General features: G+C 39.4%; 2 protein-coding genes across 2 annotated transcripts; both read left to right on the top strand.

Moving 5' to 3' along the window:
* Positions 1-310: 310 nt before the first annotated feature.
* Positions 311-7,901, top strand: LOC115254451 (uncharacterized). Its single transcript, XM_062850012.1, has 2 exons — positions 311-872; positions 6,025-7,901. Exon 2 carries the CDS (start codon positions 6,028-6,030, stop codon positions 7,834-7,836), a length of 1,809 nt encoding a protein of 602 aa, XP_062705996.1. The 5' UTR covers positions 311-872; positions 6,025-6,027; the 3' UTR covers positions 7,837-7,901.
* Positions 7,902-10,991: 3,090 nt separating this feature from the next.
* LOC115260128 (uncharacterized) lies at positions 10,992-12,038 on the top strand. The gene has a single exon (XM_029861033.2). It carries the CDS (start codon positions 10,992-10,994, stop codon positions 12,036-12,038), a length of 1,047 nt encoding a protein of 348 aa, XP_029716893.2.
* The last annotated feature ends 555 nt before the right edge of the window (positions 12,039-12,593 follow it).

The raw sequence follows: 12,593 nt of genomic DNA, 5'->3' as shown, positions 1-12,593 counted from the left end.
GAAGCGAATCGAATGAAATTTTGAACGTACGCTAACAATATGTAAATGCTTCACAAACTATTAAAACATCGGTACTTTTTAAACGTTGAAAAAAGTTATGACATGTGGTTTTGCCATACAAGCTTGAGCCACCCTAATATAATATATATATATATATATATATATATATATATATATATATATATATATATATATATATATATATATATATATATATATATATATATATATATATATATATATATATATATATATATATATATATATATATATATATATATATATATATATATATATATATATATATATATATATATAAGTTACTGAACGGCCCACACCGCCATCATCAAACCAGAACTTAGCCATATCGAACGTAAGCATTATTCCCACATTGCCCGCGCCCAGGGCACAGCAACAGACAGCAACAACAACAACAACATCAACGACGACGACGACGACAATCGCGCGACCCATCAGCATTCCACGTTCTGCTGACATCGCGCGCCACCAGACACCACCCATCCGGCCAACCACAATAGCAACTAAGTAGGCCATAAGCAAACCCATGAAGAACACTTTTGGAAATTAATAAAATCATTCTTGATCAGGCCTTCAGCCAGGAAAGTTCCTTTTTTAAAAACCCGTACCCGAAGGTCCGGTCGATTTTTGGCGCAGTCGGTAGGATGCGCAAAGTGTTAATCGTTTAAACTTCGCGAGTGAAAAACTTCCACCTATTGGACAACCAGGGACCAGCAGCCTATTGGAAAGTGCCAGGGAGGAGGCGTTTTACTTCAACAAGAGACGACAGCACGGCGCATTCGGACGGGAGCTCATCCGTGAAAACGTTGGCGACGGATTATCGCTGATTAGTGGTGAGTCCCCCAGTTTCTTTTATTTTTAATTTCGTGATTTTTTTTAAGTGATTAAGAGATTTTGATTAAGTGAATAAGTGATTGGATTAGGTGTTTTATGTGATTTTCTTGACAAGAACAAATTTTGTGCTAAACCTTTTATTCAGGAAAGAGTGATAAGAGAGACAGTGAAGCAGGAATTGAACTGTGTGTAATATTTTTATATTTTGTTTTTTTGACGTCTAAATAATAACGTTTTTGAAGCTTGTGATTTTTTTTTCCGAATTTTGGTGAACACTTGTAATATTGCATTTGATCAGTTTTAATGAGACCAGGTCTTCGTTCAGGGAATATGGCAGAAAGAAGCGACCAGGTCGAAGATTTGCAACAGCAAATCGAACATCTTAATATGTTGCTGAGTGATCGTAACGCACACATAGCAGAATTAGAAGAAAGGCAGGATCAGGTTTCGGACAGATTGCGAGCAAATCCTGACCCAGCTAACTCGAGGGAAGCAGCGATTCCTCCAGCACCAGCTGTGCCAGGGAATCCTGTGATAAATATCGATGTAGAATGTCAAAGAGGCAAGGTTCCTGACCTCATCAAGAACCTACCAAATTTTTCGGGTAATTCAAGGCAAGTAAACCATTGGATTACATGCGCCGATCGTGTCATCAGACAATACGATCATTTGATTGGGACGAATGTTTATGAGCTTTGGCTCATGGAAATTCGGAATAAAATTGTTGGAGAAGCTGGAGATCTTTTGGCCTCTAGTGGAACTCCGCTCGAGTGGGACAAGATTAAAACACAACTGAAAATTATTTATGGGGACAAAAGAGAATTGTCTATTCTTTTACAGAGACTTTTCTCCCTCAAACAAAATCGAAACACAGTAAGGAATTTTTATACAGCAATCAGCGATTGCTATACAGGGATTTCTACACATATTCAGATGGATAGTCAGTGGCGACATCCAGATGAACTAGTGAAATTTACAGACAAGCTTTGTCTGGAAAAATTCATAGACGGGTTAGATGAGCCGTACTCGTCTCACGTAGGGATTTTACAACCCACTACTTTGTGCCAAGCTTACCAGTTTGCCAATGAAAAGGCCAACAAACTTGCACGCAGAAATTGTGAATATGATTTTGACGATAGACAAAATCGAAAAGTAGCGCAAACCCACATGTATCCTCCATCTAACAACCCTCTACCATAGAGAACATTTATGAATATCGCAGGAAACGCTAAAACACAGAACTCTTCGCAAATCGCTCCAAATAGAACATCCTATACATCTTTTAACCAACAAGCAACATTTCCAAATAGAGCAGTACAAAATTTTTCAAATCGTCCAGGAAATTTTCCTAACAGATTTGCGAGTCGACCACCTAACCATAACCAACAGAATCAATATTCCAACATTTCAAATAGGACTCAACAAAGTAGATTTAGTCAAAAACCTACTAATGAGTTACAAAATCAGGAAGTGGGACCTCAATATGAAGATTATAATGATTATTACGATAATCCTGAAATCCCATATCCTCCGGAAGAATTCCAAGATTATCCAAACCAAAATCAAGACCCTTCGTATAATGAAAACGTCGATGTAGACGTAAATTTTCAAACAGCCACAGTTATAGAGAAACTCAGCTGAAATCCACTAATTTCATACCATACATAACTGTGAATAGTAAAAATGGACCTTTAAAGTTTTTAATTGATACGGGCGCTAATAAGTCCATTATTAGTCCTCGTCATGCAAACTTAGGATTTATTCGAGAACTTTTGAAACCAATGACAGTAAAGAATGTTGAAGGTAGATGCCAAATAACACATTTTGTAGAATTAAATCCTTTCTATGGTAACCCTGGGACCGAAAATCTCGTCTTTTTAATTTATGACTTCCATGATTATTTTGATGGACTCATCGGATATGAGTCCTTGAACCAATTGCAGGCAAGTATTTCCGTACACACTAACACCCTTCATTTACCTTTTGCAAACATTATTATGCAAAAGAAATTTCCAGAAATTTTCAAATTCCAATTACATGCAAATGAAACGCGTGTGATTGAGCTGCCAACTTGTGAAGAAGAAGGAGAATTTCTTCTCTCAAAAGATCTCGTTTTAAACAATGAAGCCTTTGTTCATTCTGGCTTATATAAAGCCGACAATTTTAAAACTAAATTAATTATAACCAACATGACCAATAAACCCACGGAAGTAGAGATGTTAAAAGGTAGCATCGAGAAAAATAATTTTGAAATTACACCGCCTCCAGAACCAGTTTCTGATAGCAGTGTACACGTAAATTTAATGGATCAATTACGATTGGATCATTTGAATAAGGAAGAACGAGTTGGTTTAGTAAAATTGATATCTGACTATCAAGAGATTTTTCACCTTAAAAATGAAAAATTAACGTTTACTAATGTTGTGAAACATAGGATTGACACTAAAGATGACATTCCTGTGTATACAAAAAGCTATAGATACCCATTTTGTTTGAAAGAAGAGGTGCAAAGCCAAGTTAGAGATTTGCTCAACCAAGGCATCATAAAACCCTCCAATTCTCCATGGTCGTCACCTATTTGGGTTGTACCCAAAAAGATGGACGCTTCAGGAAAGAAAAAGTGGCGTCTGGTCGTTGACTACAGAAAGCTCAACGAAAAGACAATTGATGACAAATATCCAATTCCGAACATAACTGAAGTTCTAGACAAGCTCGGAAGATGTAATTATTTTTCTACAATTGATCTCGCCTCGGGATTTCATCAAATTGAGGTGAACCCAAGAGACATTAGAAAAACTGCTTTTACCGTAGAACATGGGAAATATGAATTTCTCAAAATGCCATTCGGTTTAAAGAATGCGCCATCCACCTTCCAAAGGGTGATGGATAACGTACTACGGGATTTAATTGGAAAAGTATGTCTAGTATACATGGATGACATCATTGTATACTCAACATCATATCAGGAACATTTGATAAACTTGCGCAAAGTATTTGATGCATTGCGAAAATATAACCTTAAAATTCAATTAGACAAATCTGAATTTTTATGTAAGGAAGTAGCCTTTTTAGGACACTTAGTCACGGCCGATGGTGTAAAACCCAACCCTGACAAAGTGGTTGCAATCAAAAATTGGCCAATTCCAAAAACGGAAACAGAGCTTAGAGGTTTCCTTGGAACCCTAGGTTATTACCGTCGATTTATAAAAGACTTTGCGAAAATTGTGAAGCCACTCACAACCCAATTAAGAAAAGGAGAAAAACTTACACATAGCAAGGAATTCATCGAAACCTTTAATAAGTGTAAGATTTTGCTAACTAGCAGTCACGTACTTCAGTACCCGGACTTTACGAAGCCCTTTATTCTGACGACGGACGCTAGTCAATTTGCTGTTGGTGCCGTGCTTTCGCAGGGACCAATTGGGCAAGATCGACCAGTTGCATTTGCTTCGAGAACGCTCACCAAAACAGAGGAAAAATACTCTGTAATAGAAAAAGAATTTTTAGCAATCACATGGGGTTGTAAATATTTTAGGCCATATCTGTATGGCAAGAAGTTTACTTTATTCACTGATCACAGGCCATTAACGTACATGTTTAGTTTGAAGGACCCCAACGATAAGATGCTTCGATGGAGACTACGTTTACAGGAGTTCGATTATGACGTCAAGTATCGGCCAGGTAAGCAAAATATCGTTGCAGATGGACTGTCCAGAATCAGGAATGAGGTAAATGCTAACGATACATCTGACTCGTCAGATCATGCAACACATGGTAGCGAAGAAAATAATGCAACAGATTCCTCAGACGCCGAAACATGTCATTCTGCAGAATCTGACGCTAGCGATTTGATTCAAATGACAGAGTTACCCATAAACTTCTTCAGCAATCAAATAATATTGAAAAAGGGCGACATTGAATCTACTGAATATGAGGAAATATTTCCGAATATTCATAGAAGAACTATTGTTCGCTTCGACTTTTCCGTAGCCATAGTTCTCAATATTTTTAAAGATTATATGAATCCAAAAAGAGTAAATGGTATCATGTGCGACGAATCTCTTATTAATACCCTCAATATTGTGTATCGCAATTATTTCAGTCGTGCCAAAATCTTGAAAGTGAGAATCAGTCAGAAAATGTTGACAGATTTACGCACTTCCGAGGAGCAAAATGAAATAATTTCGAAAACGCACGACCGCGCGCACAGAGGAGCTGCCGAAAACCAGGCCCAGATTATCAAGCAGTATTATTTTCCAGGCATGAAGCGACAAATTCAACGATTTGTTAATTTGTGCGAAACGTGTTTGGAGAACAAATACGAAAGGCATCCGTACAATATCACTCTACATAGACCAGAAATCCCTAACAAACCTTTCGAAACAGTTCACTTAGATATTTTTATTGCTCAACCCAATCTTTTCCTGACCGCAGTAGACAGATTCTCTAGATATGCTATGCTTATTCATATTAAATCTCGATCAATTCCAGATGTAAGAGCAGGTTTAATTAAATTGATTACCGGATATGCAACTCCGAAGAAAATCGTTTGTGACAATGAACCGGCCCTTAAATCCATAGAAATTCGATCACTTTTCCAAAGACTAGATATTCAAGTAGAATACACACCCTCAAACCATAGTGAATCCAACGGCATCGTCGAAAGATTCCATTCAACACTGATTGAAATCTTTCGCTGCATAAAGGATAAGTATGACGATTTATCTCAGAAACAAATATTCAAAATTGCTCTCGGTCTCTATAATAAAACCATACATACGGCACACCAACACAAGCCTTGCGAGATACTTTTTGGACAACGCGAAGAAGACGATTTACCCCTTGATTTAGACAGATTGTTTGAGAATAGACAGGAGATTACAGATGAAGTGATGTTAAAACTCGATAAAAATGCTAAAAAGAATGTTGATTATCATAATAAAACAAGAGAAAAGGAGCCGAACTTCCAGGAAAACGAAGAGGTGTTTAACACTATTCAAGGCATCAAAAGAAAAACAAAACTAAAATTTAAGAAGGTCAAAGTAAGAGAAAACAGATTCAAAACTATTATAACCTCAAGCGGAATAAAATTCCACAAATCCAAACTGAAAAGAAAACGAAAACACTAATGTAAACATTCTCTTTCCACAGAGAATGGCAACAATAAATCTAATTGTATTATGGATGAGCCTGACGGTAGCGACATCGACAATCAACAGTCATATACAAATCTACGACTTACAAAATAACCCAGGACTCGTATCATTACAACTCGGAGAAGGCAGAATCAGGATGGGTTCCCACAAAATTTACCATATGATCGATATGTCACATGTAGAACCAATCGTAAGAAGACTTAGAACAATAATTAACGATTTAAAAATTTTCAACATAAATGATTCAATAATATTGATTAACAAAAAGCTAGATACAATAGAAAAATCTTATAGAAAAATTGTACCCATTGTTAGAACCAAAAGAGGACTTTTTAACGGTATTGGCAATATGATTAAAGTTATTACTGGAAATCTTGACAACAATGATCTTGTAAAAATTAATACACAACTTAACACATTGTCCGAACAAAATAAAGCTCTAGTAACAGAAAACAACGAACAAATAAAGATTAATCTTAAAGTCCAGGATAGACTAAACAGACTCATTAAAATTGTAAACGATCAACAAGATGTTATCAAAAATAATTTTATACACTTTAGACAAAAATTTATAAATGGTAAAAATATCTCAGATGAAATCAAAGTTGTTAAAGAATTGTTCAACCTCAATCTTAATATCGATCTTCTTGCTAATCATGTCAACAATATATTTGAAGCAATACAAATGTCAAAAGTTAACACCATTTCAAAAGATATCTTATCCAGTGAAGAACTTAACGAAGCAACAAAAATTTTGGAAAGTGAAAATATTAATATCGAAAGCTTCGATCAAGTGATAGAATATTTAGATTTAGCAGTGATTCACAAAGACAACAAAATCGTGTTCATCATCCTGATCCCGTTGCTGAGAAAAGACGTTTTCATCCACCAACTACTAGAGCCAGTCATCAAAAATGGAAAAATGCTTAATGTTCAATATGCAGAGGCACTCAACAACGATTTATCAACATTTCTAATAACTGGAGAATGTAAAGGAATAGGACAGAGTATCATGTGCAGTGAACACCACATTAAGGATGTTTCCAGCGACACCTGTTATTCGAAACTTTTACGAGGAAAATCAGGCAGCTGCGACCTCATAGAAGTCACCGAGGAGAGACGAGTTAAGCGAATCAGTAGTAACTACATCATTAATACTGGAAATGAGAGCACTCCGATCACATCCAATTGTGGGCTCTCCAGCCGAAACATTTCTGGAAACACGCTAATATTTTTCAGAAATTGTACCGTTATCATCAACCAAACATCATTCATCGACATTGAATACACCACAAAACAGCAACCAATCATGATTCCGTTGAACGGATTGGAAATCAACAGCAAAACCATAAGCACCAATTTCACACTTCAAAAACTGCAAGAAGTCAATCTCCAAACTCGACAACAGCTGACATTTTTACATGAGCAACAGAAACGATCAACCTTTGGAATATCGTTAATACTTTTTACCATCGTCATCATTTCGATACTCTACCTGTCCATAAAGCATTCCTCATGCACACCAAAAGCAACCAGTCAAACCGAACCGGGACGGTCCGTTCTTCAGGAGGGAGCAGTTACTGAACGGCCCACACCGCCATCATCAAACCAGAACTTAGCCATATCGAACGTAAGCATTATTCCCACATTGCCCGCGCCCAGGGCACAGCAACAGACAGCAACAACAACAACAACATCAACGACGACGACGACGACAATCGCGCGACCCATCAGCATTCCACGTTCTGCTGACATCGCGCGCCACCAGACACCACCCATCCGGCCAACCACAATAGCAACTAAGTAGGCCATAAGCAAACCCATGAAGAACACTTTTGGAAATTAATAAAATCATTCTTGATCAGGCCTTCAGCCAGGAAAGTTCCTTTTTTAAAAACCCGTACCCGAAGGACCGGTCGATTTTTTATATATATATATATATATATATATATATATATATATATATATATATATATATATATATATATATATATATATATATATATATGTGTGTGTGTGTGAAAAAAAATGGATAAATTATTAGTGAAATTCCGAAAAAATCCACAGCTCAGGTGAGATTTGAACTCACGACCCTTATTCGCGATTACCTTCCTTTTTCCTCGGTCTTCGGTTAACCAATCCGATCGTTCTTCCCCATCAAGTGGATGGAGAAGAGACGCCTGTAAGATAGGCAACAGTTTCACCACTAAATAAATTGCTCTCGCTCTTCGTATACATATGATCATAAGAGATGAATATATTTGCGGTGCAAGTTAAGGGAAGAATGAAACATGATCGATGAGATTTGAATTACATTGTGACAACTAAAATGCCGTGTCATTAATTGGCTCGGTAGCTTAGTTGGAAAAGCACTTGTCTAGCGAATAAGGGTCGTGAGTTCAAATCTCACCTGAGCTAAGCATGAGCATGAGCATGGTTGACCGCCCGCGGTTGCTCCTCTGTTATTGCAAGGACAGCTGCATTTACACAGAGAACCAACAGATAATGCTTGGGATTAGCCTTCTCCTCATTGTGTAAATGCTGGCATCCCAATACTTTTCAAAAATCAATACCAGCGCCGGCCGCGTCCGAATGCAGGTCAATTGAGGATAGGGAAGGAAGTGATGACGTGATTCTCGCTTAGGCCAATAACCGAGGGATTCTCTGCGTTACTACGAGTAATCACTAGGAGTTTGGATACGGGAAGGGAAAATTTGTTAGGGGCTTTGTTTTTGGTAAACAAATTGCTACAATCACCAGACCGATTCTTGTTTTGCTATGAACGATGCACTCGCGACAAATTGAATACGTTCTCACATACGCGACATGTCAGGGAATAAAATAGAAATACACTACTAGAGCTCCAATGGCGTTGTAGTAGGGAACAAGATGAGAGAGATTAAATGATTATTAAATAAATAATAAACTGAATAAAACGGATCATTTGTTTCAGTGCATCTCAGATTCTGGTAACGGTTCTTCCTTCGCATTGCCGCAATACGAGCACTCGTATCAAATGCGTGGTGAGTTTGTGTTTGTGTTCGTTTATCTCTTCCGTCTTAACCCGAACTCGCGGTGCTCGGTTAGCGTGCTACAGACGGCATTAGCGGAGAGTAGGGAGTGTGAGAGGAACGGGAAGGAATGCAAACGCCAGCATGCGTCGCCGCACTGATGAGAGTTCGCCTCTTGGATCCGAACCCTGTGATCGGCAAGCGAAATGCACGACGACGCTGGTAGTATGTGTGTGTGTAAAAACGAAGGATGAACGAGGAGTAGTCATGAGGCCGGGTCATGCCTTTGCGTGGCGAAAAGCAGGTCGTCAGTTTGTGAACGTATGTTGACAGAGACGATCGCGTTTTGCACGGGTGTCTGCACCCAGAAATAATCAAGTTTCGCGCGCGGAAAAAAGGGTTGTTGGTGCTGAAAATGAACGGCGGATTCGACAATGGCGCAAACCGTGCTCCCAAAAAGTAAGTAAAGTGGCTGTAGAAGTTTTAAAGAAACGAAAATCTGCGCATGATTTTCAGATGGGATTTTTATTAAATGCCGAAAGAAAATGGCGGTCATGTGCATGTTTCTAAAAGCAAAATGGCGTTCGTATTTGCGAGAAGCGAATTTAAAACGTGTTTAGAAAGTGTGATTTTAAAAGTGATTTCTGTAAAAGTAGAGTACTGGTGTCGTCACATAGCCTGCGACGAGTTATTTCATCAAGGTGTTTTCAATGGTTTCCACGTGGTTCAAGGAAAGTGCAACTTCTGGAAATTCCCAGAAAATCATTGGACGCTTGAGCGCGTATCAAATATGGAGACGCTTGCGCGCGTATTGCTTTTGTTTGATCGCTTCTGAGAAAGCTTTTGATTTTCACGATAGAGACGCTTGTGCGCGTGTGATTCAGTATGCTTTCGAGAAAGCTGTTTTTTAATATAATTATACTTCCCCGGGAGGAAAATTTTGTTTGATTGCTTCTGAGAAAGCTTTTGAATTTCACGAAAGAGACGCTTGTGCGCGTGTGATTTTGCATGCTTTCGAGAAAGCTAATTTTAATTTATCCAAGCTTCCCAGGGAGGAACATGTTAGGTGCTTGTGTGCTGGAATTTGGCGTCTTTGGGAAAGCTAGGAAGATGGACGCTCCTGCGGGAGTGTTGGATTCATAAAATTGGTAAGAAATGTATCCCAAACTTCCGAAGCTGTTTAGAAAGTGTGATTTTCAGTGAACGTGGAGAGAATTCCTAAAGTAAAAGACTGGTGTAGCTCTCATAGCTCGAGCTATTCTTCAAGGCGTTTTCAATATGGTTTCCACGCGGTGCAACTTATAGAAATTTTCAGAAGGTCGATGGACGCTTGAGCTCGTCACCTACGAGAAAATTTTTCAGCGCCTAAGAGAAACATAACCAAAACTCACAAATTAAAGTTACGCTTGTATTCGTGTGGCATTTTCATGATTCGGGCCTTACTTTTTCCATACTATGGAAGGATCATTATAGATATATTCGTTTGTTGAAATTTGACATCTGTTATATCATGATGGCCGCTCGTTTCTGGTCACTAGCTTTTGAGCTTACGTTTGTTGTGCTGCATCACGATGATTATCTGTAGTACCGTAGTACCGTAGTACTCAATGCGCAAAATAATTAACAAATGGTGAACATGTTTTTTCGGCATTTTCAAATTTACAAAACCGAATATATCTACTATATTGCTCGGGGAGTAACACCGTTCTATTCATACGATCTTTTTAGGAGCGCTGCCAAGCCAACAAAAAAGGAGTTGGAAAAAGCCTTGGAAGCACAGACTAAGCGAAGTTCTGAATTGTCCGTAAAATTAAAACAATTACGTGCTGACAACAAGCAGCTTCGCGAATCCAGATCACAGATCGATGGACCGTCTGAAGTCATGCCGAGACATTCGACAATGCGTGAGGAATTTCCAAGAAATCAAAGCGACTCGTTGCTCATGACATCAATGAACACCCTCTCGGTCGCGTCACTCAGTATTCCGGAATGTAGACCGGCAGAGAATGAGGACGACATCGACCGTAAGTCCTTTGAGACATGGAAGGAACTACTGGAAGCGTCCATGGATCTGATTGGAGTAACCGACGAATGCACTAAAATGAACGTATTGAAGGTGAAGGCCGGCCCCAAGTTGCTGGAGGTTTTGGACGGAACCCCTCCACAAGCCGTGCCCGATGTATCGATCGCTCCTTACTCGAATGCGATGAGGCGATTGAAGGATTTTTTCGGATCCCGCGAATACAATCTCATGCAACGTCAAAAACTGAGGGCAATGGCTCAGATCCCGGGTGAGCCCGATACGAAATACGTCAAACGAGTGATTGCTGCAGCAAAATTGTGTGACTTTGACGACGACAAGCTAATGGAAAGCGCGGCCGAAGTTATACAATTGCATGCCTTAAACATTAAGGTGCGTGAAGCTGGCCGGAAGATACTGCGAAAAGGAGGATCCTTGTCAGAGCTCATCGATAAAGTTCACGGGTATGAGCTGGACAAGAAAAACGAGGAAATTTTCGCGAAAACGCATCCGCCCGCTGCGGAAGCGATGGTAGCAGCCGTTGCACATGGACAACCAGGAACAAGCTATCAACGTGCGAACTATCACGGTGGATCGTTCAGAGGATTCCGAGGAAGGACCAACAGTAACCCCGGGCGAGGAGGAAACTGGCAAAACTTCCGAGGTGGCAGCAATGTCCGTCGCCAGAACGAAACACGATCTGCTGGTGAACGAGGCACTGGCGGTGCACCGTGTTGGCGATGCACAAGCCGTTTTCATTCCCCGAACAACTGCCATGCTATCCCGAAAGTTTGCCGCAATTGTCAGGTTGTAGGCCACATCGAACGGGCCTGTGGCACGATGCCAACGCCGACCGTACCCAAGCGCCGAATCAGTGACGAAGGAGACAACGCAACCAAGCCGAAGAAGATTGCCGTCGTATCAAAAGAAGAAAGCGAGTCCGAGGAAGCAAACACCGTAAGTGATTTCTCAACCTAAATTAATCAAGTTGCCAAAGTGCGACTGAGCTGTAACCAGCAACTTGTTTTTTTTTCTTTTAAATGTTGATTTTGCATATTCAAAGGTGAATTCGAATAAATGACATGATTTCTTTATTTATTTGATTTATTTTTGGCTCTGAATTGACATAGGAAAAAAAACATTTTCCTGGGTAGCCAACAATTGAGAGGGTTATACTAATTGGTTACCTGGCTTGGTGATTATTTACAGGGTATGGCACAAGTATCAAGTTCCATCAACAGGTGCTATGACTTGGAAAATCAGGAAGGAAACATTCTCGGTCGTATTGCAGACGTTCCCGTGGTATTTTTAATCGATTCCGGCGCAGAAGTCAATACGATTGACGAGAATATTTTCTCTATTCTTGTAAGCGACGAACATTCCAAAAAGCAATTGTTTTGCGTATCAAGCGGTTCCGATAAACCACTCCGAGCATATGCCAGCCCGGGGGATATAACTGTCATTGGAACGTTCGTTGCTGAACTATACATTTCCGAGGACCGACCTTGTTTTTTCGAGAAATTCTACGTTATA

This window comes from Aedes albopictus, chromosome 2 (assembly GCF_035046485.1).
Source record: "Aedes albopictus strain Foshan chromosome 2, AalbF5, whole genome shotgun sequence".
Taxonomy (NCBI): domain Eukaryota; kingdom Metazoa; phylum Arthropoda; class Insecta; order Diptera; family Culicidae; genus Aedes; species Aedes albopictus.
The sequence above is the reverse complement of the archived record's forward strand: the minus strand, read 5'-3'. Positions and strand labels throughout refer to the sequence as shown.

Excerpts from the sequence above, each read along its gene's own strand:
- LOC115254451 (XM_062850012.1), top strand. The coding sequence starts at position 6,028 with ATGGCAACAATAAATCTAATTGTATTATGGATGAGCCTGACGGTAGCG.
- LOC115260128 (XM_029861033.2), top strand. The coding sequence starts at position 10,992 with ATGAACACCCTCTCGGTCGCGTCACTCAGTATTCCGGAATGTAGACCG.